Source organism: Condylura cristata, unplaced genomic scaffold (genome assembly GCF_000260355.1).
Source record: "Condylura cristata isolate star-nosed mole 26May11 unplaced genomic scaffold, ConCri1.0 scaffold00005, whole genome shotgun sequence".
Classification (NCBI taxonomy): domain Eukaryota; kingdom Metazoa; phylum Chordata; class Mammalia; order Eulipotyphla; family Talpidae; genus Condylura; species Condylura cristata.
This window is the reverse complement of record NW_004567106.1, coordinates 570,550-596,185: the sequence shown is the minus strand read 5'-3', so window position 1 is coordinate 596,185 and position 25,636 is coordinate 570,550. Positions and strand designations below refer to the sequence as shown.

Genomic DNA, 25,636 nt, shown 5'->3' with positions numbered 1-25,636 from the left:
CGTGTGTCACCCCACTGGCTCGGGATCGAAATCTTGCTGTGGCCTCTGATAGCCTCTTAGTGCTGCACCATCAGGAAGAGCCCTAAACTTTGCTTTTGTTTTCCTTGCTGTTGAGGACAAGTCCCCAGAGACTCCCTAAAGGCATATCATGGAGTGTTTGCCTATTTTCTTCTATGTATTTTATAGCCTTGTTTTATAATTTGAAGTTTGAGAATGTGATAAATACATACCTCTTTTTTCCCCCTTTTGTCAACATTGCTTTGGTTATCAGATCTTTTGTAATTCCATACATTTCAGTAATAATTGCTCTATTTCTTTGAAGAATAACAATAAAATTTCAGTAGGGATTACATTGAATCTATATATTCCTTTGGATAAGGGAGTTACTTTAACAATGTTAATTCTCCCAAATTAATTAGCATAGAGTATCTATTTCCTTGTGTTTCTATTTCTTTTAGTAATCCTTTAATATATTCATTAATAGGTATTTTACCTCCTTTGTTGGTCTTATACTTAGGTATTTAATACTTTTCTATGCTGACATAAATGGAATTCTTTATTGATTTCTTTCTCTTTTACTTCAGTATTTGAATATAGGAATGCAACAGATATTCATATGTTGATTTTATAGCGTGCCAACTTAACAACACTGATATATTGTTCCTAAAAAATTTAGTAAAGTCTTTAGGATTTTATTTGTACATTATATCATCTGCAAATAGGGAAAGTTTTATGTCTTTTCCGATTTGGATTGCTTTTTTTATCTTACTCTTACTTAATTTCTCTAGCTAGGACTTGCAATATTATATGCTGAACAGTAGGAATCATAGTAGAAATCTTTCTCTAGTACTAGGAGACTATTAAGGAGGAAATGCGTTCTGTTTTTCACCATTAAGTAAAATGCTAACTGTGGGTTAGCATATGTGGATTTTATTGTATTGAGCTATCTTCCTTCTATCCCCACTTTATTAAAATTTTATCAAAAATTGATACCTGTGGGCTCTCCCTGGTGGCACAATGGGTTAAAGCACAGCATTATGAAGCTCTCTGAAGCTACTGCAGCAGGATTTCAATCCCCCACCAGGGAGGTCACCTACATGGTGTGGCAGACGTCTTCTGACCCGCTCACTGCTACCCTCAGCAGTGTACATTGTCTATCTGCGTATTCTGCCTCCCATTCTGTCTCTGGTGAATCCTCTCACCCATCACACCTCTGGCCTGTACCCCAATTCTGTAAACCTAATTAAATAAATCTTTTAAAAAATTGATACTTAATCTTGTCAAATGCCTTCTCTACATCTACTGATATAAGCATATGAATTATTTCTTTCAATATGTTGGTGTGGTGATTTACATTTATTGATTTCAGAACCATTCCTACATCTCTGGAATAAGGTCCACTTGTTCATGATGTATAGTACTCTTAACATTTTGCTAGGTTTCCATGAGGAATTTTGCATGTGTTGATCAAGAAAATTGGCCTTTTGGTGATGTTCTTCTGTGCTTTCAGTAATAGAATAATGTTGGATTCATAAAATGTGACTGGGAACATTCCCTCTTCCTCAATTTTTTTGGAAGAGATTGAGAAAGGTAGTAATTTTTTTTTTGAAGGTTTGATGGAACCCACTAGTGAAACCACTATTTTTAAGGAGACTTTTGATTACTGTGTCACTTTCCTTGCTTGTAATTGGCATGTTCCAGTTTTCTATGTTTACATGATACGTTTTAGATGCTTTTATGCTTCTAAGAATTAGTCTATTTCTTCCAGATTTTATGATTTTTGCTATAAAGTTTTCATAGTAGTCTCATGACCCTCTGAATTTCTGAGGTTTCTGTAGTGAGATCTTCTAGTTCTGTTGTGATTCTATTTGAGGTTTCTCCCTTTTTTTTTTTTTATTAGTGAGTGTAGTTAGATGTTTGTCTATTCTGTTTATTTTTCAAAGAACCAGCTTATGATTTCATTGATCTTTTGAGTATTCTTGAAGACAACATAAATTTGATTTTTATTTTCTGATCCAACAACCTTCTATGTGCTTTTTGATTGATGAGGTAAGACTATTTATATTTATTGTGGTTATTGATATGAGTATTTGCTGCTGTCATTTTATCTTGATTCTGTTTCAATTTATTAATTATTTTACTTAAAGTGTGGCTGTCAACTTTCCTTGTAGATTAGGGCTAGTATTTGTGAACTCATTCAGCTTTTGTTTGCCTCAGAATGACTTTATTTCTCCACCATATCTAAAAGTGATGTGTATGTAGTATTATTGACTAAATGTTTTCTCTTTGATTATTGTGAGTACAAAATTTCATTTTCTCCTTGCCTGTAGAGTTTCTGCTGAGTGTGTGGAGTGGGCAGGGACTTGGAGGGATACAGATATTGGTGTGGATGAGCTGGGTTGAATTGGTTCATATGTATGGCACTCACAATCACCTTCCACTTTGGATTTGGGGATGAAAACTTGCCAGTCCCTGTACTATCAGTACACTCCTAAAAGTAGATATTTATCCCAGGGATGGGAGCAGAGTACAAATCATAATTCCTGCTCTGTTAGTAACTTTACTGGAAACCTGGTGTGTGTGGAGACCCCCAGCTCCTCCACAAGGTTTTCACCTCTTGCAACGGATTATGGCTTCACACTTCTGCTCTCCTTTCCCCAATGATTCTGGCCAAACTGAGCACCCTGTCACCAATGTTCTCAAATCTATACCACAATCCACAGGTTCTTCTTTCTACCTACTTCCTGCTCACTGTAGTATGAATGTCCTTATGTAAACCTTATTGAGTCTGTACCTGTCACTTCTTGTCCTCTAGTGTTCCTCTAGTACTAGTCCCATTGGTACCAGATGTTGTAGTTTCCTGTTCCAGGCCCCTTGGCAGGGTCTGCTCCACTGTTTTTTGAGACCTACCAGTATGGATTATTTCCCTGGACCATCCTCTGAAGTCTTTTGAGTCTTACTGCAGAAGGTTTTCTTTCCAGTCCCATCCTAGGTTTTACTGAGGTCTACAGTAACCTACTATAGTAAAGTATGCTTCTAGGACCTTTCCCTCACTGAGTTTAGTGAGGGACCTACCACAAGAACAGCAGTTTCCAAGACTTGTCCCAGGGTTCTACTGAGATCTATAGAGCCTTACCTTAGCAGATACGCTTCCTGAACTCTTCTTGGTGTCACTGAAGTCTTCTAAGGACTATTGCTGATAGGACTGTTTGTAGGACCCACCAACTGGGCTTGTTAATTTCTGTGCCAGTGTCTATTGAAGCTTACTTTGGTGGATCTACCTCCAGGATATGCTCCAGAGCTAATCAATGACAGTGATGATAACTCTGTAGACCTAAAGTAGTAGGTCCATTTCCAGATTCTATTCCAGGGCCTGGGCATGCTGTTACTGTGTAATGCTCTTGCCATTTCTATTCTGCTATTAGCATGGCCCATAAGGCCTCCTTTGTGGGCTACCTGATTAGCCCACTGAGATCCCCTTCTTCTGGTTGTTATGCCTAGTATATACTATTTTTCTTTAGGAGTTATTGGATGTCTTCTGTTGCAATATAACTGTGGATACATGCAAGAGTTGAGTCTAGTGTTTTCATTCTGTCACCATCTTACCCTTTTAAAAAATATATATTTTTCAGATATATTCTAAAGATTGTCCTTTTGACCAATAATGAGACCATTTATTTGGATGGAAAGATAAAAGTAGGGAAAATTGTAACCATGATTTAACTATTGTGAAGAATACACTATGGGCATTTGTCTGGATGAAAAGACAGCACAGGAAAGACAAAAGTAGGGAAAATTGTAACCATGATTTAACTATTGTGAAGAATGCGCAGTGGGCATAGGGAGTACATAAATACTTTTGTATTAGTGTTTTCATATTCTTTCTATAAATATCTATAAGTAGTATTGCTGGATCATATGTTATTTCCATTACTATTTATTTGAAGAATCTTCATAATGTTTTCCATAGATGCTGCACCAAATTATATCTCACCAATAGTGGATTAGTGTTAATTTTTCTAAACATACTCACCAACATTTGTTTCCAGGCCATTTGATAGAGAGAGGGCTGAAGTGACATCTCATTGTAGTTTTGATTTGCATTTCTCTAACAGGAAATATTAAACTTTTTTTTTATGTGCCTGTACAGAATATCTGAATTTCTCTTGTCCATTATTTGATTGGGTTGTTTGTCTTTTGTTGTAGCTGAATTATATGAGCTGTCTTGGAAATTAACCATTTTTCAGACATGTGATAAGTAAATAACTTCAGTCCATAGGAGGCCATTTTAGTTTTGTTGTGGTTGGTTTTGTTGTAAAAAGACTTTTTCATTTGGATTTGATGTGGCCCCAGTTGTTTATTTTTGCTTTTATTTCACTTGCCATTAGGATTATATTACCAAATGCGACTTCATGGTTGACATCCAGGAGTATATTTCTTCTGTTTTCTTTTATGCATTTTATGTATTCAGAATTTATACCCAAGTCTTCAATACATTTTGAAATAATTTTTGTGTATGGAGTAAACTAATAATCTAACTTAACTTGTGTGTCCAAGTTTTACAATATGGTTAGTCTCCCATTGTATGGTCATGACTCCATATTTATGTGGATTTACTCTGGGACTCTCAATTATATTCCACTTCTCTGTGTTTTCCCTTTTTTATTCCAATACCACACAGTTTTAACTACTGGCACTGTAGCTTGAAGTGGTATAATGTAACACTTCAATTTTACTTCTTTTCTTCAGTATTGCTTTAGTTATTCATGGTCTTCTGTGGTTCCATATAAATTTTATAACAGTTAAATTTTTTTCCTTGAAAATGTCACTGAGATTTTGATAGGTAATGTGAATTTGTAAATTTATTTAATAAATATGAGAATTTAAAAGATTTGTTCATCCAATTATAAACAAGGAATATCTTTACATTTCTTTGTGTTTTTCTTATTTTCTTTAAGAAGTTTTTACTTTATATTGTATTGGTCTTTCACCTCCTTTGTTAAATTTACCCCCAGGTATTTTATCCTTTTTAGTGTGATATAAATGGTTTGTTTTCTTAATTTCTCTTTCCACTAATTCACAGCTTGTATATAAAAACAGAATGAATTTTGTGTATTAATATTTTAGTCTCCATATTACATCATTAATTTACTTATAGTAGATTTTTGGTAGAGTTTTTGGATTTGTATGTATATTAATATCTTCTGTGGATAGTGATAGTGTCACTTCTTCATTTACAACTTGGATTCTAATTATATCTTTTTTTCGCCTGATTACTCTGGTAAGAAGAGAGCCCATAGGACGTGAAAATGCACATTCTTGTTTTTTCTTGATCACAGGGGAAATGCTTTCAGTTTTTCACCATTAAGGATTATATTTGCTATGATTTTGCTATATATGGCCTTTTTATGTTGAGATGTACCCCTGTTATTCCCATTTTACTATGATTTTTTAACACAAATGGCTGAAGGCTCATCAAATGCTATTTCAATGTCTACTGAAATAGTCATATGATTTTATCTTTTAGTTTATGTGGTAAATGACATTGATTTTCATGTAATGAATCTTGTATCCCTGGACTGAATCCCAATTAATCACAATGGATTTTTAGCAGTTTATTATGATCATCTATATTCCTGCAGCCTATGTTGTAATTTAGACTTTAGTTTCTGATTCTCTTTTCACATAGTAACCCTAGGTAAGGACTTATCAATTTTATTTATTTCAAAGAACCAGCTCTTGAGTTCATAGATCTCTTATACGTTTTTATTTTTCTTTCATTTATTTTCTTCATTGTAATGATATTTTGTGTTGTTTATCCTTTTTCTAGTTTCTTCAAATGTAGAGTTAAGAGTACTTATTTGAAAGTTTCCTGTTCATTGATGTGCTATTCTATTGCTATGAACTATGTGCTATTCTATTGCTATGTGCTTTCCTCTTAATAGTATCTATCGTATAGGTATGGTAGATAGATGTCTCTTAATTTTTGTTACTCTCCACATAACTTTCTCCTTTGATTTCCCCCAAAATTATTCAAGTATGAGGACCAGGTAGTATACTTTCTCTTTAAGAGAAGTTGATTTTATTGTTGGATCCCAGAAAATAACCTCATTTTTAAGAACCAAGAAGCCCCATATTATTAGTAGTATTCATTTAAAGAAAAAACCCAGGTTCATAGTTTCTAAGACCAATGTCTATATGTGCCTGTATGTGTGTGTACAGAACATTGGATATTTTAGTGATGTCACAGGCAGAAGGACTGGGAATCATTCAACCCTGTACATCTGAGCTAATTGATGTGATGTATCATTTCATTGCAGCAATTCAGCTTTGTTTCTTTACCCACTGATGTGCTGGAAATTGAGGTGAAGGACAAGTTTGCTAAGAGCCGCCCCATCATCAAGCGCTTCTTGGGAAAGTTATCGATGCCTGTTCAGAGACTACTGGAGAGACACGCCATAGGGTAAACCTGTGACCTAAATATCACTAGGCTGCAGCCAGCAGACCTTGCCCAAGGGAGACATGTGAGCTGCAACAGTATAATCTCATAGAGACTGAACTAAAATTATGATAGTTGAATTTCCTTGGCTTTTTGTATTAATTATGTTGCTCAAGCCATAACTTTAATTAAACAAGCCTTTCACTTTGCCTGTGTTTGTTTATCACTGATCAATTAGGCAGAAGAGTGAAAAGTCTATGACACAATATTGAAAGAAACACACAGTACAGCAAATTAAGTTTGTTTTGCTATAAATAATATACTTTCATTCTTATGTCATTGGTAACATTTCATAACATGAAATGTTTAATCACTGCAGACTCTTAGAAAATGCTAGTGTTTGTAGAAAATAGTAGATAAAATAAAAATTTGAAATCACAAATGCTCAGCTCATGAAATGGCAGCAATTATGTTTCTGAAACAATTTAGCTATACATGAAAATACTCTTCTATTTCTGTGTTTTGTATCTTTAATGTTCATACCCACTCATGATTCTCATTAAAATAGTTTCAGGGAAGATAAAATTCTTATGTACATTATGAATTTTCTTATGTAAGAGGCAATTATATTCTAAGACACTAAGTATAGTCCACAGATCATCAATGTTGCTTCAAAACAATGTAATTTTCAGAATGATATAAAGAAATAAGAAAAATTATGCACAGTTTCTAAGTGTCTTAACTTAAAGCTTTTTGAATGTAGTGCAACTTTAAACACACAATGATTGTTTTAATCACATTTCATTGGAAAGGTATAGCAAGTATGTAGCTATGTACAGAGGTTCACTGCTATTAACTTTCAAGTGAAAGAGAGTTGACACATGTGGAGCTATAGCCATGTGTCAAGTTACATCTGTACTTTCCACTTGTGAGAATTAAGCATACAAGCAAAGAAATGTACATATAGGACAAGCAGCAAAACTGGCAATGCGTAGGAGCTAAGAAGGGAACAGTAATTTTTATGATCACTGTTTTTTAATTTAATCTTCATAGTACATCTGTGACTTAAGCATTATCACCATTCTTCTACATGAGAAATCAAAGTTTAGAATGGATGCATAATTGCATAAGACACACTTGTGAGTAGCACAATGCAGCCAGATTTCAAACTCATACAAGCCTCTCTCCAAAACTGCCTTGCTTCTTCTGCAAAATACTCCTTGAAAGTTTCCTGGTACAATTGGCCACTTTTTTTTTTTTTTAACTTTATCCTTCTCTTGCCTATTGTCTGCTGGCATGGTGCTAACACTTCTGCCAGAGGGAGGCCTGGAGGACATAAAGACCCGGGCTGGGTAGGATCTTTATACCTCAGCACTGAGCACACAGTTGCCTAATATGCATTAGAGATTCTGTTGAATTGAACTTCCCTGTTCTGTTCATTAGAGCCACAGAGAGAAGCCACCTCCTTGTCTATGTCATTGGAAGTTTCATTTCATAAATCAAATTGTCCAGCCTTTGCCTGTTTGCCCAGCCTTCTTAACTTTCTACTTCCTTCTGTGGAAAGACACATCCCAGAGAGTAAAATCTAACTGAGGTAGAAAAGATCTCCCTCACCAGAAAAAGATTAGCTAAGATTTTTCCCTTGATGTTCTCACTATACAAGGATAAGGAGATGCACACATAGAGTATAGTTAATCTTAAATCATCTCTAAGTAGAAGCAATAGCATCCTTAGTTACATTCTCTCCTTACCACCTCTGAAGGAGTAACAGGCCAGCCTTAGAAGGAAAGGGTTATCAATTCTCCCTCCTAAAGCCTGCTGCTTTCCATCATTCCTGGAGACCAATTTTGCAGCACTGTTCTTTCTGCAGGTCTCACATTGTAGAAAAGGGCTATGCTCCCTATGTAGAAACACTGGCTTTTTAAGCCTGGGCCATGGTAAATCCCAAAGCATTACTGGCACAAATGCACACCCATGTTGCTCCATGGCTCCTTCTGCCCTCAGTGGATATAGTCTTTAAGAATCTATGCCCCTGCATTCACTCCTGAAAAACGCATGTTCTGTCTGCATGGTCTATTTCCTGCCTCTGATATTTATTCCTGCTTTTTGCAGGCTCATGCACATTCTCATTTTTAATGTAACTTCTACTCCTTTTTTTCTAATATCTCAACCCCAAGCTGATTCTCTCTGCCTTTCCTAAATTTTTCTAATCCCACCCATATCACCTTCAACTTGAAAATATCACATGCTGCCTGGAGTCCTTATTTAATACTTCTGCCTTATTCTCCCATAAGGATGTAAGATATTGAAACACAAGGACTACTATGTATGACATGCATATTATCAATGGAGGCACTTTTACATAGCACATGCTCGAAACTTGTTGATAAATTAGGTGGAGAGCAAATGCAACAAAAGCCCAGAAAGCCAATATACAGCATAAATAATTTAAGCTTTGTCTTTATGTCTCCACAATTTCAACTAGCGTTTGAGTGTAGGATATATTTCATATGATCATTGTAAGTCTACATCATAATATTGACCCAAGACCCTTCCAATAAAGAAAACATTGTGACTTACTTTTATTATATATAATGCTTTATTTAATGAATTTTAAAAACTAAACATGGCTTACCCAAGAAAACTACTAATTCATTGATATATGTTGATCATTGGAATATGTTGTTTCTTTATTTTGATGTTTTCCTAGACATGTGATTAAAACATCCGGAAGAAATTTTTCTTTTTATTTGAATATCAAAAATAAATAAATGGAGTGAATACAGAATCATCTAAATAACAATTGGTTTTGAAATATATCTTTTCTACTATTGGTCACACCAGATTTGTTAATCCCTAAATCTCCAAAGATATTTATTCCTGTTATTTAGCTTAAGGTAAGGGACAATGTACTCTGTTAAAGCTACATTACTGGTGAAGCTGTAACAGTAAGGTTTCAAGTTGTTTTCCTCCAACTAATTTTCCTTTCCATAATTAATAACTTGCCTTGAGGAGGCAGAGGGGATGATGCCAAAGTCCTAGGTGGAGTTTCAGAGTCTCTGTGTGGGATCCTGGAATTGGTGTAATTGGAAATCCCAGGTCAGTGAAACTAGCTCATGAGCCTTGCTTCTCTGTAGCAGGCTCAGGTGTTCCATGGGAGTCCCTTACCTGTGCAGCATTCTTGCTTACACAGTATCCCTATATATCACAGAAGCATCTGCTGCTGGTTCTGTCCATTATTTAGGTCACACTGGAAAATACCTGAACAGGAAAAGCAAGCAAAATGTCTTCTTTCCTTCTCTCCTTCTCTCTCTCTCCTTCTCTCCTTCTCTCTCTCTCTCTCTCTTCCTTCCTCCCACCTTCCATTATTTTTTTCCCTTCCTTTTTCTTTTTCTTTAGAATACAGGTGGTCAACCTTTTTGTAGAAAATCAGGTAGCAAATATTTTAGGCTTTGTACATTATATAGTCTGTTCCTATTGCTCAGCTCTGCCATTATAGCATGAAAACAGACACAGACAGCTATCCAGTAAGCATGGCTGCATTCCAGGAATGCTTTTATATTTGGAAACTGAAATTTAAATTTCATATAATCTTGTATGTATGTCACAAAATATTACTCTTAGACTTTTCCCCTAACTATTTAAAACTGTGTAAAGCTCATAGGTGTACAAGTTGAGGCCCATAGGTTGTAGTTTCATTTCAGCTTTAGTTTATCCAGTGAGGAGTTTCTCAAAGGTTTTCAATGTTATTGACCAGCTAAGCTTTCCATCTTTACCTTAGTATTATCTCATATCACCTGAGCAAATCATTACCTCCTGCTAGCAGGCCATCTCTAGGCTTGCCTACCTCAACTGCCAGCATGGAAAGCACAGTGTATAGTCCCAAAGAGAGATATTCACCAGATTTTTTTTATGGCACTTATTTCCTTTTAGGGATAGAGTGGTCAGCTACACATTGGGCCGCAGACTTCCAACAGATCATGTGAGTGGACAGCTGCAATTCCGATTTGAGATTACTTCCTCCATCCACCCAGGTATTTTCAGCCTGAACTTTGTGTCTTGTCCTTGTCTAGTGACATGATGCAAGGTTCCTTTGTTTAAAATCTAATAATTATGATCCTCTCCAGGTATATTCTAGGTTTTATAGTTTTCTCTTTCTTCCATTTTATACACAGAATTCAGTAATCTGTTCTGAAAGCCAGGTGTGCAAGCCTTTGATTAAGATGCTCCTCCTCATTCTGCTACCCCAAAGTAGACAATAGAGTGGGGATTGGCAATGATGCCAACATAGTTATGGAGCCAACTCTAATTTATCATTTTGCTAACAGTTTCCAAATAGGAGGTGCTGAATAGATGTTTACTCATTGTATACATGAGTAAGTGCATGCATGAATGAATGAATGAGAAACAAATGAATATATGCATTGTCAAAGAACTATGATTGTTCAATGGATTTTTACAATGTAACAGGGAAATATGAAAGCTGCAAAATTTTCAGACAGTTTCAACATCATCTAATATTCAGTTTTTCAAGTCAAAACATATTTATAGATAAGCATAATGAAATGCATCATAATTCCAGTTTTGCTTTTCTTGCATAAACCCCATAGTAAGTGCAGATCATATTGAGAATTGTTTGGTGTTCCTAGGCCAATTTTATGACTTATTATTAAAGCTAATGAAACATTTGAGAACTCAGAGTCTGGAGTTTATCACTACTAATTCATTGAACTCTGTTTTCTCTTTTCTCTAATCTATATAATACATACTGTGAGAAAACATCCTGATTATTGGTTCTTTCAAATTAAATCTTCTCTACATTCTGCACATAAAACTGACTCTTACACTGTAGCAATAAGAACAACCTTACAGTAATAGGAGAGAGATTGTTTTCCTCTGTTTAGTGAATTGCACTGGTATATTTGAAAGGTGAAGTTCACATTTGGCAGGGATCCAGTGAAGCAACAGGGGGAAGGAGGAGGTAAATTGGTCGCTTGAATGATTGCTCTGTATGGAGACCTCATTTTATCTTTCCATTGCAATAATCTGGAAATGTTGGAAGCCATTTAGTTTCTTCCACTATGGTTTTCTTCCACTCATTCTTATCTGAATATCTGACTTACCCGTTCTGTTATCCTGACAGAACAACTTTAGCAAACATATCTATTTAGCCTGATATCAACAAGGACCTATAGCCTACCAGTAGCAAACATTGTTGAGCACCATGGGTGTGCCCAGAGCTGGGATAGTGCTAGACTTTGGGTTTTTTAACCAAAAAATTAATTTCCTTGACACAGAATTCTGAAATCTACCACAACTACAAATTGGCATTAACATAGGAAACTCATTCATACAGAATTTTTCAGCAGAGCTTCTGCCAATGAGAACCACTCATTAACTCTGACATCTAGTATCGTAAAGCAAAAATCCCTTAGCAATGACTTACATGTTTGGCAGAGTATACTCATCCACCACAATGCTCTTTTCTGTAAAAAAAAAATGATTTTTTTTTTCTTGCTGGCAGATGATGAAGAGATTTCCCTCAGTACTGAACCCGAGTCAGTGGAAATTCAGGAAACCCCCATGAACAACCAGATGACAAACAGCAATGGAGAGCCTTTGTACCAAGCACCAGAGCCCTCAGAGAGCCTGAAAGTGGAGCAGCCCAGTGAGGGCAGCATCATGGACACTGAAAACAATGAGAGCCTAGGACTAGCCAACCCTGTTGAGGAAGCAGCAAATAGCACTCAAGCAGGAGATAGCAACTTGGTCTCTGTGGGTCCTGATTGGACGGGGGAGCTTTTGGCCTTGGGTAGTGAGGATACTCAGCTTGTACTGAATGAAGAACTGGCCGAGAGGCCAGACCTGTGTGGGGTGGAGGCTCCACCCGGGCTACTGGAGGATGATGAAGGTCCATGTAGTCCTGAGGAGCCTGTAGCAGAGGAAGCTGTGACAGAGAGCCAGGCTGAGGGGACAGAAGAGAAGGAGCCTGCAGAGGAGGAGGAGGGGGATGTGTCTGCCTTACGGCAGGGAGAGAACAGTCTGCAATTGCGGGGCTCCATGAAGCGAAAAAGTAGACCATGCTCCTTGCCCGTATCTGAGCTGGAGACAGTAATTGCATCGGCTTGTGGTGACCCTGAAACACCGCGGACACACTACATCCGCATCCACACCCTGCTACACAGCTTGCCCACAGCCCACAATGCAAGCGCAGAGGATGATGGGGCGGAGGAGGAGTCCACCCTCAAGGACACCTCGGAGAAGGATGGGCTCAGCGAGGTGGACACTGTGGCTGCTGAGCCACCTCCTTTGGAGGAGGATGGAGAGGAACCCGAGGGGGCAACTCCAGGAAGGGCGCCTCCTGGCCATTCAGGCTTGGCCAATGGACTGATTCTGGATGGTAACGCACACCCCAGCACCGGGAGTGAGAGCGACTCCAGCCCAAGGCAAGGTGGGGATCATAGCTGCGAGGGCTGCGATGCATCGTGCTGCAGCCCCTCCTGCTACAGCTCCTCGTGTTACAGCACGTCCTGCTACAGTAGCTCCTGCTACAGCGCCTCCTGCTATAGCCCCTCCTGTTACAATGGCAGCAGGTTCGCCAGCCACACCCGCTTTTCCTCGGTGGACAGCGCTAAGATCTCCGAAAGCACTGTATTCTCCTCGCAAGACGACGAGGAGGAAAATAGTGCATTCGAATCGTTACCAGATTCAGTGCAGAGCCCAGAGTTGGACCCGGAGTCCGTGAACGGCGCTGGGCCATGGCAAGATGAGATGACTGCCCCCGCTGGGAGTATGACAAGATTTGTGGAAGGTCTGGAGTCCCCCATGGCAGGGCCAAGCCATCGGAGAGAAGGTTAGACCTCAAACCTGATCAGAGTGAGATAGGATCACCAGGGGGACATAGGTTTCACCAACTTGGTTTTAAAACGAGAGAGGATCGACCCACGTGAGGTTGCTGTGGCAACGTATGGCTGTTCTGTACATATATGTGTGCATGTGTCTATGTGTATGTAAGTATTTGTGACTATGAAGAGCAGACACCCACCACCTCTCAGATATACACCAAGAATTATAACTAGTGCACACATTTGAGTGTGCCCTGGTGTGTGTGCTTCTGCTATAACCAATTCAGCAGAACTGGTAGAAGTATTTATTACCTTTCTAGACATGCCAGCAACCAGAGCACCAGTATCAAATGGCAAAAACAGGAGCCAGTCATCCATCAACTGTAGGTAGACAGCTGGTAAACATCCGCTGGCTTCCTGAAACTTATTGAAGATTAGCAACAAATGTTAATGTCTATTGAAGAACATTGATTTGACCTCTGTTTTAGAATTTAACTAGTTTGTGTGTATCTGGATATGTATAGCCTACACATATGTGTCATTATTTGTTTGCTCAGTTCTCATTATTGGCTTTGTTTGTTGTTGTTGTTCTTGTCTTTGGCCTATTGTGGCAATGAAAGGAAAGAGTAACATTACTATGCAAATCAATTTGTTTCAAGTCTAATCCAAAAGCTGTCACTTTTAGTTTTAAAATGTATTTCTGTATTTTAACCAAACCATTATTCCTTTTTAGTCTCAACTAAGTTTGCATTTTCTTAACCAGAATTGGAAACAATATTTCAGTCAAGTGACAGTCACATAGGGGGAAATTTTGAAAGATCACATAAAATATAAAATATTCATTTCGTTTAAAAGAATTTAGATTCTGCTAGTTTGTTCTTTTACTGTTTAAATTGCTTCCAAACAATTGTGGTGTGTCTCTAGATTGTAAGCTCATCAAGGGCCAGATTGTATCTTCCTTATGTTTGAATTATCAGCACCTTAAAAAATGTCTGGCACCTAAAAAGTTTTACAGGAACTAAAGAGTACACAAAAAAAGTATTTTTAAGTACTCAATGATGTTCAATTCTGCATTTCAGAGAAAGAGCCATTGATAAAAAGAAGAGCATGTAAATTGGTAAAGAAAGAGGAACACAGGAAGGAAATATGTAGGGACATGCAATATGGAAAGCACTCAACAGTGTGATAATGGGGTGGACAATTCTTTTCTTTAACATGGGAGTTTTGAATACTTTCATTCTAGATCAGATCTAGATATTTCTGGGAACAAAAGTTGGCTTGGCATCAGACAATGTATAGATGACACAATCATTACATCAGAATTAGTATATGGGGTCTGGGGGATATATACCTAAAGGGACACAACTAGAAGCTTGAAAGAATACTTTGACTAGAGATCAACAAACTTTTTTAAAGGACCAGATAGTAAATATTTTAGACTTTGTTTGTGAAGAGGCAAAACCAACAACTGGTCTAACCAAAAGACTATTTATTTAAACATATTTACATTTTAAAATGTAATAGCCATTCTCAGCTGGAAGCCATACAAAAATAAGGCTCAATTTGTCAAAACACTGTAGCCTATCAGGTATATGTATGTTGAACTTTGGTTTTAGAATCAATCACACACAGCTAAAATTGGTTCAGTGTACATATATGTAAAAACATACTTTACAAAAAAGATACTGTCCATGTCCTTGAGGGATTAACTCTCTAGCAGAAGGAAGCCACCCCCATCAAAGAAAGGACAGCCAAGTGTTTCATGGCCTTTAATGGAAGTCTTTGCATAGCATTTTCTTAAAAAATATCTAGATTCCTGAATTCTGCAGACTATATGCTCAGAAAAGGTTAAGAAGCACACAGAATCTTCACTATGGTTGTACAAGGGCAAGGTGAAGATTCCCAAGAGGAACTGTTGATCTAAGGCAGGCCATGCATACATGGACACATGACCTTTCAGGCAGGCTTCCCTCCCTTGGCAGTGAGTCCCTGGCTTAATGGTGTCAGCACTGTGGCTCACATGCCTCAGGATTCCAAAAGCACATTTAAAGAACATGACATTGGCCCTCCCTGGTGGCGCAGTGGGTTAAAGCACTGCACTAAGAAGCTTAAGCCACTTCCTTATGAGTTCGATCCCCGCCTGCCCGGGAGAAGATCCACATGGCATGGCAGACCTCTCCTGGCCCACCCGCTGCTCCCCTCAGCAGTGTACTTCGTCGATCTGCTTGTTCTGCTCCCCACTCTGTTCCTGGTGGATCCTCTTGCCCTCTGCATCTCTGGCCTGTACCCCAGTTCTGTATGAGTAAATGAATAAATCTTTAAAAAAAAAAAAAAGGTACTTCCTCCCCTAGATTTTTGGGAGGTGGTTTCCATTTAAAAAAAAAGAAAAAAGAATATGACATAGGCACAAGCTGCCTGATAAAAGCATGATGCCCTCTTCTTCCAGAAAACTCACTATCGCCTCCAGCTGTGACTTCTAAGATTATAAATTCTTCACTAAGTAGTTAAGGTTGATTTAATTACACACATGCCTAGTAGCTCAGTCTGTAGCAACTTAGTTCTTTATTTACTTTTTGATTATATTCCCCATATAAAAACCTTTTTTTAAAGCTCAAATAGTTTTTTAAAACTCTTCAGATCAAATAAAAAAAAAAACAATATAATGTAACTAAGATCTGGAGTGAAAATTGCAATATGATATCTTGATTATGAACTCAGTTCCTTGTGTCAGGTATTCTGGGTGAATATTCATCCTACCTTAGCTAAGTTACCTAAGAGTGTAAAATGGGTATAAAGTAGAAATGACCTCATGGGGATACTAGAAGAATAAAAGGTGATGATACATTTAAAGTGTTTGAGTTCTCACTGAGTGAGGGTTTATTTTCAGACAGTAAAGCTCACTTTCAAAGTGGAATATGTTTCCTTCTCATGAGTTCTACCAGGTCTGTATGTGAGACAAGGGTGAGTGTGTGGAGCTGTGTCCTTGTGCAGAACTGAATCGCTTGCTTCTCTATGCTCTATCCATTCAGTTGGCTGAGCTGCTTCAGTCATATCATTGCATTTGCTTGGGTTTCACAGCAGGTAGGGTCAGCTCCATTAATCCTGCAAGCTGCAGTTTGTGTTTACTCTAGCTTGGAGGAGAGATTAACCTGTTTGGTTGAATTAATTTTGAGGTAAGTTTTGTTTTATTGTTTTCTTAAGAAACTAAATTTAAAATGCTACAGCTGGTGACATAACAACTGTATACTGTTTTTTCATTTCTGAAACTAAACACATATAAAGAGAGACATGGGTATGGTATACACAGAACACAGGTGCATATCCTAGTATGGGGGCCACCTTCATTTACTTTCATTAGCATCTCAGAGGATCCCAAGGATATGAGTAACATACCAAAACTTTCACAAGAAATAATACTCTATATTCAACATTTAAAATGACTTGTTGTGGTTCTGGCACCTGTGATTTGGTGGAGGGCAAGTGGAAAGTGTGGAAGCATAAAAATGTAATCCCTAAATTAAAATAATAAAGTAAATAAATTAAAGAAAGAGACTACAAACAAAAACTAAAAGGATCCTTATTTCCTGCATATATCTCTACCTTTCTTGGTCAGCTCTAGTAATTAAATTGCTAAATTAAAATTGCATTGCTTTCTTCCTAATACATTTGTTTAGCAGTCCTATGGATCTAGAGAGAAATATTATTTCTAACAACTGTTTTTCAGTTTATTTTCCTTTTTTGATACAAGGGATAACAAAACACTTATTTGCATCAGGCATGGAAGAGAGAGGAAGGAGTAAGCCAGATCTTTACTCTATGACAATTGGGAAAAAGCCAAGATTCCATCAGGCAGGAGGAAACCAGTTTGAATATGAGCTATTTTATGACCTGGGACCTTCTAGCTCTCCAAAGAAAAAGAGCAATTATGTGACTCAAACAGCTGTGCTGTAGGCATCCATTCACACACCACTCTCCTTACAGTACTGGGTACCAGAACCTGAGGACATTGTTTGGAACATTGTATACTTCACTACAAGCTGTCTGACAGTAATATTAGTTATAATCAAAATGCACATTCTATGAATGTTTATTTCTAAAATTTCTCCATGTCTGTTTTCTTCTTCCTTCTATCCCACTTCTGTGTTTCAAGTTTTCCTGTCTCAGTCTTCTGCCTCTGATCTACTTCATTTGTCTCTTGTCCTTTTCTCTTTCCAGAGCACTTGGCTTATCTGGTTCTTCCTCAAAATAACCTAGAATAATCACAAGATCCCATAGTTTCTTGCCTCCCCAACTAGCTCCCAGCTTTCATACTATATATATTTACCTCTTGTCCTACTATTTCCTTGACTTCCTCTTGGAAAGGCACCAACTGAGAGTTTCATTCCAAAAACAAAATCTGAAAAATGCCTCTTGGCAGTCCTTCAGTGATACTTCTCCAGAGACCTGTAATTTTGGACAGGCCCAGATAGATTATAAGGGCCCTTATAAATGCTGCACTTCCCGCAACCTGTTTCTTTTGCTGAATTAGTCAGGCTGTACTAATTTTCTCTGTGTCCTTTTCTGATGCCACCTATCTATCAAGAAAATTCAGATTACAGAATCAGATTCTGATCCTTTGTATTGACTTATGAGGTATAGCTCAAAATCATGAATTGTTTGACAATTTCCTTCAGGTTTTTTTTTCTTAATTATTTCCTCTGTAACCTCTCTCATGAATGACTGAATGTTGCAAACTAATTCAACATATAGCTTGCCCACTCTTTTACGTTATTTCTCATAGTAGTTTGACAATCATGCTTTTTTGATGCCATTGCCACAGCAATGAATAAATCTGTATGCCTTTGCCACAGTAATGAATGAATCTGTATGTCTTGACTATCTTGTCCATAGGTGAATGTCCTATACTCCATAATTCCCAGCCAGTAAGCCAGCTTCCTTCATTGAGGCCTGAACATCATCACTACCCAACAATCGATGAGCCTCTTCCACCAAGTAAGCTTTAGTTTTTAAAATCTATGTCTTAACTCTCCCTATCAAGTCTACACAGGTCAGTATGAACTTATATGTAAACATTCAAACTCTTCTCCAATACACCCTACACTGTTATCAAAATTTGGTACCTACTGTAGAAATTGACTCTTTCTGACTAGTGGTTTCAACATGTGATCTTGAAGAGATAACCCAGAACTTTTAGTGCCCCTCAACTTCCAAAATGATGAGCATTTCTTTACAAGATTTAACTTGTCTTGCAAATTGCTTCAAAAACTGTAAGTCCCCAAATTTTCTGTTTTATACTTTAAAGTTAACAGTTCAAGATGGCATCATCTTATTATTCTCCATTGGACCTGAGATGACTTCAATCCATCAGAACCCACAAACTTGCTTTTTCTTCCTATAATTTACATCAACAAGTGATGACCTCAAACTTCTTTTGAAGTTGATAGGGATTGCCAGGAAAAATGTCATCTTTAGGGATAGAATTCAATATCATTTTACCCTGATGACTGTAGCATGTCATTAATAATTATCTAAGTAGCCATCTGAAGTTGGGGAAACCATTTAATCTTTTGGAGATCATTTTCTCATTTGTAAATATATAATTTTCTTTTTTTTGCTAAATGCTTGATTTGGTCAAGGAAGTTTCTAGATTGTCATTCAAACTTTAATTTTATATTACTCTATTACATACATTTGTAAGAAGGAAATTATTCCCCAAATATTATACATTCACTTACCATCACATATGTTCATGAATTTTAGAACATCTGTTTGGATTTAAGCAAATTTTACAAGCAAAGATACAGGATGCAAGGAATCAATGTTTCTTTACATTCTTTTGCCTTTGCTTACATCAAGCAGTGTTTCAAAAGGAGAAAAGCTTATTTATTAACTCATTTATCTTTGTTAATGTGGCATATTTTACATTTGCCCATTCTTCTATTGAATTGTAACTTGAGAAAATGACAGATACCTTTGATAATATAGGCAGACTTAAAGGGATATCATATTATCTTGGGGGACCAAATCAAACATTATATCCTTTAGTTTTTTATACTTGCTCTCTTTATTCATTTTGTATTAATTTATGAATATGACATGAGAATAGTAAAATTTCCATGTCACTATAAATACTTCCTAATTAGCACTTACCTGAAAAATATCTATAACATATTCTCACCAGTAAAAATAACCTTCCCCCAAAATAAATATCAATATGTATATACATGAATTGACTTCCAATAAGCAGTTGGTGTTGCTATAACTAGCTATAGTAGTCACAGATACTTTTACATAGAGATATAACTAATGGAACTTAAATGCGTTTTGATTAATTACTTTTATAAACTGATTTTAATAACAAAAGCAGGGCCCTCCCTGGTGCCGTAGCAGGTTAGGACATAGTACTGCAAGCTGGCTATAGCTGCCTCAGTGCAAGTTCCATCCCAGGCCCCAGAGGTGATCCACATGGCGTGGCAGACCTCTCCTGACCTGCCCACTGCTCCCCTCAGTGGTGTATCTCATCTATCTGCCTGTTCTGCTCCCTGCTCTGTCTCTGGTGAATCCTCTCACTCCTGCCTGCACCCCAAAAGTGGCCTGTACACCTCTGTACGTATAACTAAATAAATCTTTAAAAAAATATAACCAAAACAAAAACAAATTTTCTCCAGATAGCTTTTAATTTTCTGTTCATGCAACACTGAAATTTGTCAGTTAAGTCTAACAGTGGGATTTTCTTAGATCATCTCAAGTAAAACATGGATGACTTAATGACCTGAGAGTCATTTCTTCAACAAATACTCATTGAATGCTTACTCTGTCTGAGGTAAACATCACAGGCAAAGATCCCTGCTCTTATGGAGCTTACAGTCTGGTCTTGTGAAAATACATTAATATACAATAAAAATAATAAATGAAGAAATAGATAAAGTAAGGGAATGGTGGTTGTTTTGTAACTAAGTAGTGTGATCAATTAGACTTCATTGAAAAGACAATATTAGAAGCTAGACTTAGAAGAGACAGGGAAATTGTCTATGCAAGTACTGAAGAGTTTCCTGCCAAGAAACAAGCTGGTGGGACTGAAGAACCATAAGAACAGATTTAAGAATAGCTAGGGAAGTCAGGCAAAATATAGGATTCCAGATAAGGTAAGTCTTTGGGGACACTGTAGGGTTTGGAGCACAGATGTCTGACTTGGGTTTTCTCTGGCTCTCTCTTGGCATTAAATTATGAAGAAAAAGGATAGAAGCATGAGGCCCAACATATGGCTATTACAGTGACCCAAGTGAGAAACAATGGTGACTTGACTCAAGAGTAATCAGATTCTGGATATATATTTAGTAGGTAGAGTTTCGGATAGACTGAATGCAAAGTGTGACAGGAAGACAGGAGTCAAAAATGACCTCCAAAATTGTAACCTAGAAAGATAAATTTGCCTCAGCTAAGATAGGAGGAAGACTGCAGACAGAACAGACTTTGGTGTGAAAGCCCTAAAGTTGGTTTCCGTCATGTTATATGTTATATTTGTGATGTAATCCCTGTAGCAATGTCAAGAAAACAATTGCCTGTGTAAACTACAATCCAAAAGAAAAGTTTAAACTACAAATGTGGCATTGTATTTGTTAAAGTAAAAAATGTAAGTTTTATAGAATTTTGTTAATAAATAAAGATGTACATCATTAGGCTCCACCTAGTTCTTATACTTCATGGGACACACCATATAATTTAGTGTTTGATAAGTCATAATGAATGATGCAAAGGAATTATTTTAACTTGCCCCAGCATCATAGAATAATATTTATATTCATAAATCTCTTCTGTGCCAAATCCATCAAGAGACATGCTGAAATTGTCTTGGGATTTTTCTTTGATTTATGTAGTAGATAAAATTAAATGCTTCTCAAAACAACCTAGATAATATATTCATAACCTCTAATTAAATATGGCTATTATTCTCTTAATGTTTTAAGAGTATGTAATAAACACTATGAATTCCAAATATTTAATATATTGCCCCCTCCACAAATATATATATACATATATATATATATATATATATATATATACTGTCTGCCTGCCATTCTTTTCCAGGAGTAATTTGAAACATTGACACCTGTGGGAAGAAATTACACATTTTGTCACTGTACCATTCTCTATTATATTTCCTTAGAGATTTATGAAGTGAAATTTTGTCTTTGAAGGAATTCTTCCTTTTACAATGGGTACCTGAGGACATGTGTTACTCAGCAATATGTCCTCAGGACCTGGCATAGTTTCTATTTCAGAGTGAGGTTAAAAGGAATTTGTTCAATTAAATCGAATAGCATGACACTCCTCAAAGGTTAATGTTCTCCTTTGTTAGGTAACAGTTATGTTGGATTCAATGGGAAAAAATTCCCAGCTGTTACTAGTTTAGAGACCACTGAAATAACAAAAAAAAAAAAAAAAAGGATCAAGATTACCATATTTGAATTAAGTAATTAAACATAACCACAATTTTATGAGTGAACTAATTGACATTTAAAACTTTACAGTAATTAATTTTTTATCTAAACCTCCTAAAACACATTTGTGCAATCTGACATTTTTTTTTCATCAATCTATTTTTGGTAGTTAAATTTAGGTTTCTATTGAACATTATTTGCTAATCCCTCAGGAAAATATACATAAGCCATAATGTTCACAAACAGATAAGCTATCACATATAAAGCCATAAATATAAAATGTACATTTAATTTTCCACTTAAAAAAATTGAGTTGCTATGTCATTACCTGAATGATGATTTTTCAGTGTTATTGTTACTATCTGATCTACTCCCAAAAGCTATAGCTTTTCTCATTGTAAAGGGCTGAATGGTTTTCCTCCATTTGCAGTCATTTTTGCTTTTTCTTCTTTAGTCTAATGCAATATAACTTTATTATGAATTTTTTTGCACCACATTTTTATAGATGCTAGAAGTCCATTCTGAATACTAGATATTGCTTTTCTGTGCTAAGCTTAGATTATGTGTGTACATCCACCCTGTCTCTGTTTTGAAGGCTTTGTCCACCTTACCCCAACTCCTACATTTGTTATGTAGTGTAATATCTATAAAGTTGACTTTTATTTGGTTGTATTTTTTAATTGGAGAAGTAAAGGAGCTTTAGCTCCTTCTACTCTCTGGAATGGTTATTTATCCACAAAGAGGTCTTTTCTAAATTAGATTTTTGTTAATAGTTGTTATTGGTTTTGTTTGTTTTTTGGTTTGTTTTGGTTAAGAGGTATTTGGCAACCACAAGTGGGTTGAATATACTCTGAATTTGCAATTTATGAAAGGAGAGTTTGAAATCCCGAGTATAAAAACCTTTCATTCTCCCTCTCAAGAGGAATGACAATCAGTCAAGATTGTTAAGCTAGAGGTCGTACAAAGTTGCATGCACAGTACGTTATTAGAACTACAATTAAAAATAGTTTTCATATAAAGACTATCATTCCGTCGCCTCATATCAGATTTAGCAAAGAAAGGATTCCCCATATCACATGACAGTTTTTATTATAGGAGGTATCTAATCTTCTACTGTCATTTAAATAAATAATATTCACAAAATAGAATTTTTTCTCTAGAAAATATTAGAATTTTAACATAGATCATATTTGAGGAAGTGTGGTGTCTGTTTAAAATGAGCCAGCAGTGACTCTGAGTCCAGTGTGCTCCTTTCTGGATGTGGGTTCCATACCAAACCCTGAGAAGGCTTGGCAGCTGCTGTGGGCAGTGTCTGGCCTTCAGCAAGTAATCAATGGTGACTTCTACCTCTAGAAGACCTGGAAGTGGCATCTCTTTTGCATGGATCAGTATTTTGTCCTTGATTTTTCTTTTTATTATGCACTAGACTGGGAAGCTCGCATTGACAGTCATGGGCGGGTCTTCTATGTGGACCATGTGAACCGCACCACCACCTGGCAGCGACCTACAGCAGCAGCCACCCCTGATGGGATGCGGAGATCCGGGTCTGTCCAGCAGATGGAACAACTCAACAGGCGGTTGGTGATCATCATGCAATGAGCCCCTGCAGTCCCCAGTGAAGGGAGGATGGCAACTAAAGAAACCCCCTGTTATGTTTTTCTCATTATTTGAGGAGGCTGGAAAGTAATTAAGTATCTCAAGAAACACACTAATAACAAGCATTTGGAGAGCTAATTACAAAAGTTGATGACAGGAAACAAGCTAAGTTTGAGTGCCATTTAAAGATGTGGACTCCTCTGAACTTCTCAGTGACCTAGGCTAAAAACAGGATGTTTAGTGAATGGTCCATGAACTTGCCCCAAATCAAAGAGGGTGTTTCATGAATCCTCCAGAAATACTATGCAAAATTATACATGACTATATTTTTTCTGCCAGACTAGACCACCTCTGTTGTAAAATTGTCTAAAGGAATTGTAATTCAAGCAGTTGAAAACATTGCAAACAGAGGTTGTATAGAATCCTAAAAGCTGCCTGAATAATAATAATAATAAAAACCTAACAAAGAGTATTACCAGTTACCCAGACCTTATACTCAGAAATATTAATTCTTAAAAAAATAGAAATAGAAATGGTTAAAAGGAATTTTGAATTTTTTTTGATTGTTCCCACAAAAACAAAGCAGATCTTAAGTAGGAACTTTTGATGACTAAGTTTTTTTAGATATGAATGCACCAGAAATTCATAAATGTGTACTTTTTGATGGTTTCTAAAAAACACCTATGGCTAAAAATATAGGAAGCAATGAGTTCATTGTACATAATGACCTTGTTGAGATTTCATAAGCAACCTCTGTTCTTTCTTGACATAATGAATAAGCTGAAAATGTATAGCAAGCTGAGATCAGGAGGGCAACATCAGGCTGCATCTATGAGAGTTGCAGTCTAAACACAAAAGCAATAAAGTGGAAGCAGAATTAAAACCTTGACCTATGACATAAAAATCTATGAAATTTCATGGTGTTCAAGATGTGTAATACAAAATTACGCCAACTACATCTTGAACCAGGCCTTTTGAGAAATTTTGCAGGTCTTGATAAATATATCTTGGTCCCTCCACAGAGCTGAATATAGGGAGGAGCAGCCAGACTGCTAAACAGGATGTTGTCTTTGTTGCACCCATCTAGACAAATGAAAAGGGAAGTTATTTGAAAGTCCTTATTTCTTTTATTTTAATTAATTTGCAGTCTTCACAATTCCCTCATCACTATTTCACCTGTGAACCATCACTATATTTATATTCCCTTGTGTTTATCCCTCCCCTGTTTTGTCACCCTCACCTCCTCTTTTGTAGTATGCCCCAGTTTTATGGCCAACTGCTAGTTACACCTTTTCTTGACCTTTTTTGTTTGTTTGTTTCTCTATCCCACATAAAAGTGAGAAACCACCTAGTATTTATCTTTTTCCTTCTGATTAATTTCAGCTAGCATAATTCCTTCTAGGTAACATGGATGCATGTTACTACAAATGATGAATTTGTCTTTTTTGATCACTAAGTAATATTCCATTATATGAGTACACCACAACTTTTTGATCCATTTGTCTATATTGGAACATTTGGGTTGTTTCCCTATCTTGATTATTTCTTATGGAAAAAAAGTAATTTAGGGAAAGTAATGCAACCTTGAAATACGTAACTGCTTTTTAGCACTTATCTTAACCTATTGCTTTTAAGCATTTAGCATTTTTCAGTGATTGACATGATAATGATGATGGTGGCAGCCACAGTAAGTATACTGCCATCTTTCTCCATCTCAGAAATAATCCATCTCAGAAATAATCACACCTAAAGGTCACTTTTGATAACCTACAGTTATCATGAGAAATTTGCAACTGTTCCTGTCACAGCAAACCATAAATGCAAGAAGTTTCTTTTGACTCCTGATGGAGCACACAGAAGCAATGACCATACCCTGCGAGTCCTCCAACATATATATTCTCCTTGGTCTTTATTGCTTCCATCTGGCACACATTTTCCCATCTTACAAACATCTAAACTGTGGGTATGAATTCCCTGGAAATTTCCCCAAATCCTTCACACATCCCATGACTGCTACTTCAACACTCCCTGCTTCAACTACCTTTCTACTTTGTTCTCGAAGGCTCCTCCTGTCCTCCCAGTATCTGGGGTAGCACCAGAAGCTTAAAGAACTGACTATGACTGTTTCTTGAATTATTAACTATACTTTCAGGATATCCTGAGTTAAAAACTCAACTTTTACAGCTATTTATTGTACAAGAAAAAAAAATTTCTGTTTTTAAATATTCAACAAAAGATGGATTTTTAGTTATTTTAGTAAAATTATTATATTAATACAAATTGAAGCTTTAAATAGAAAATCATATCTATAACTT

General features: G+C 36.7%; 1 protein-coding gene across 6 annotated transcripts in view; it reads left to right on the top strand.

Moving 5' to 3' along the window:
- The window catches only part of HECW1 (HECT, C2 and WW domain containing E3 ubiquitin protein ligase 1), a 426,246-nt gene that overhangs the window by 278,317 nt on the left and 122,293 nt on the right, over positions 1–25,636 (top strand). For 5 of the 6 annotated variants that reach the window (XM_004676647.2, XM_012720820.1, XM_012720818.1 and 2 more), the window contains 5 exons: positions 6,321–6,463; positions 10,373–10,473; positions 11,964–13,292; positions 18,175–18,276; positions 23,152–23,302. In XM_004676647.2, coding sequence (XP_004676704.2) covers positions 6,321–6,463; positions 10,373–10,473; positions 11,964–13,292; positions 18,175–18,276; positions 23,152–23,302 — 1,826 coding nt within the window. The remainder of the gene's footprint in view (positions 1–6,320; positions 6,464–10,372; positions 10,474–11,963; positions 13,293–18,174; positions 18,277–23,151; positions 23,303–25,636) is intronic. The other variant, XM_012720822.1, reaches the window with a different exon arrangement.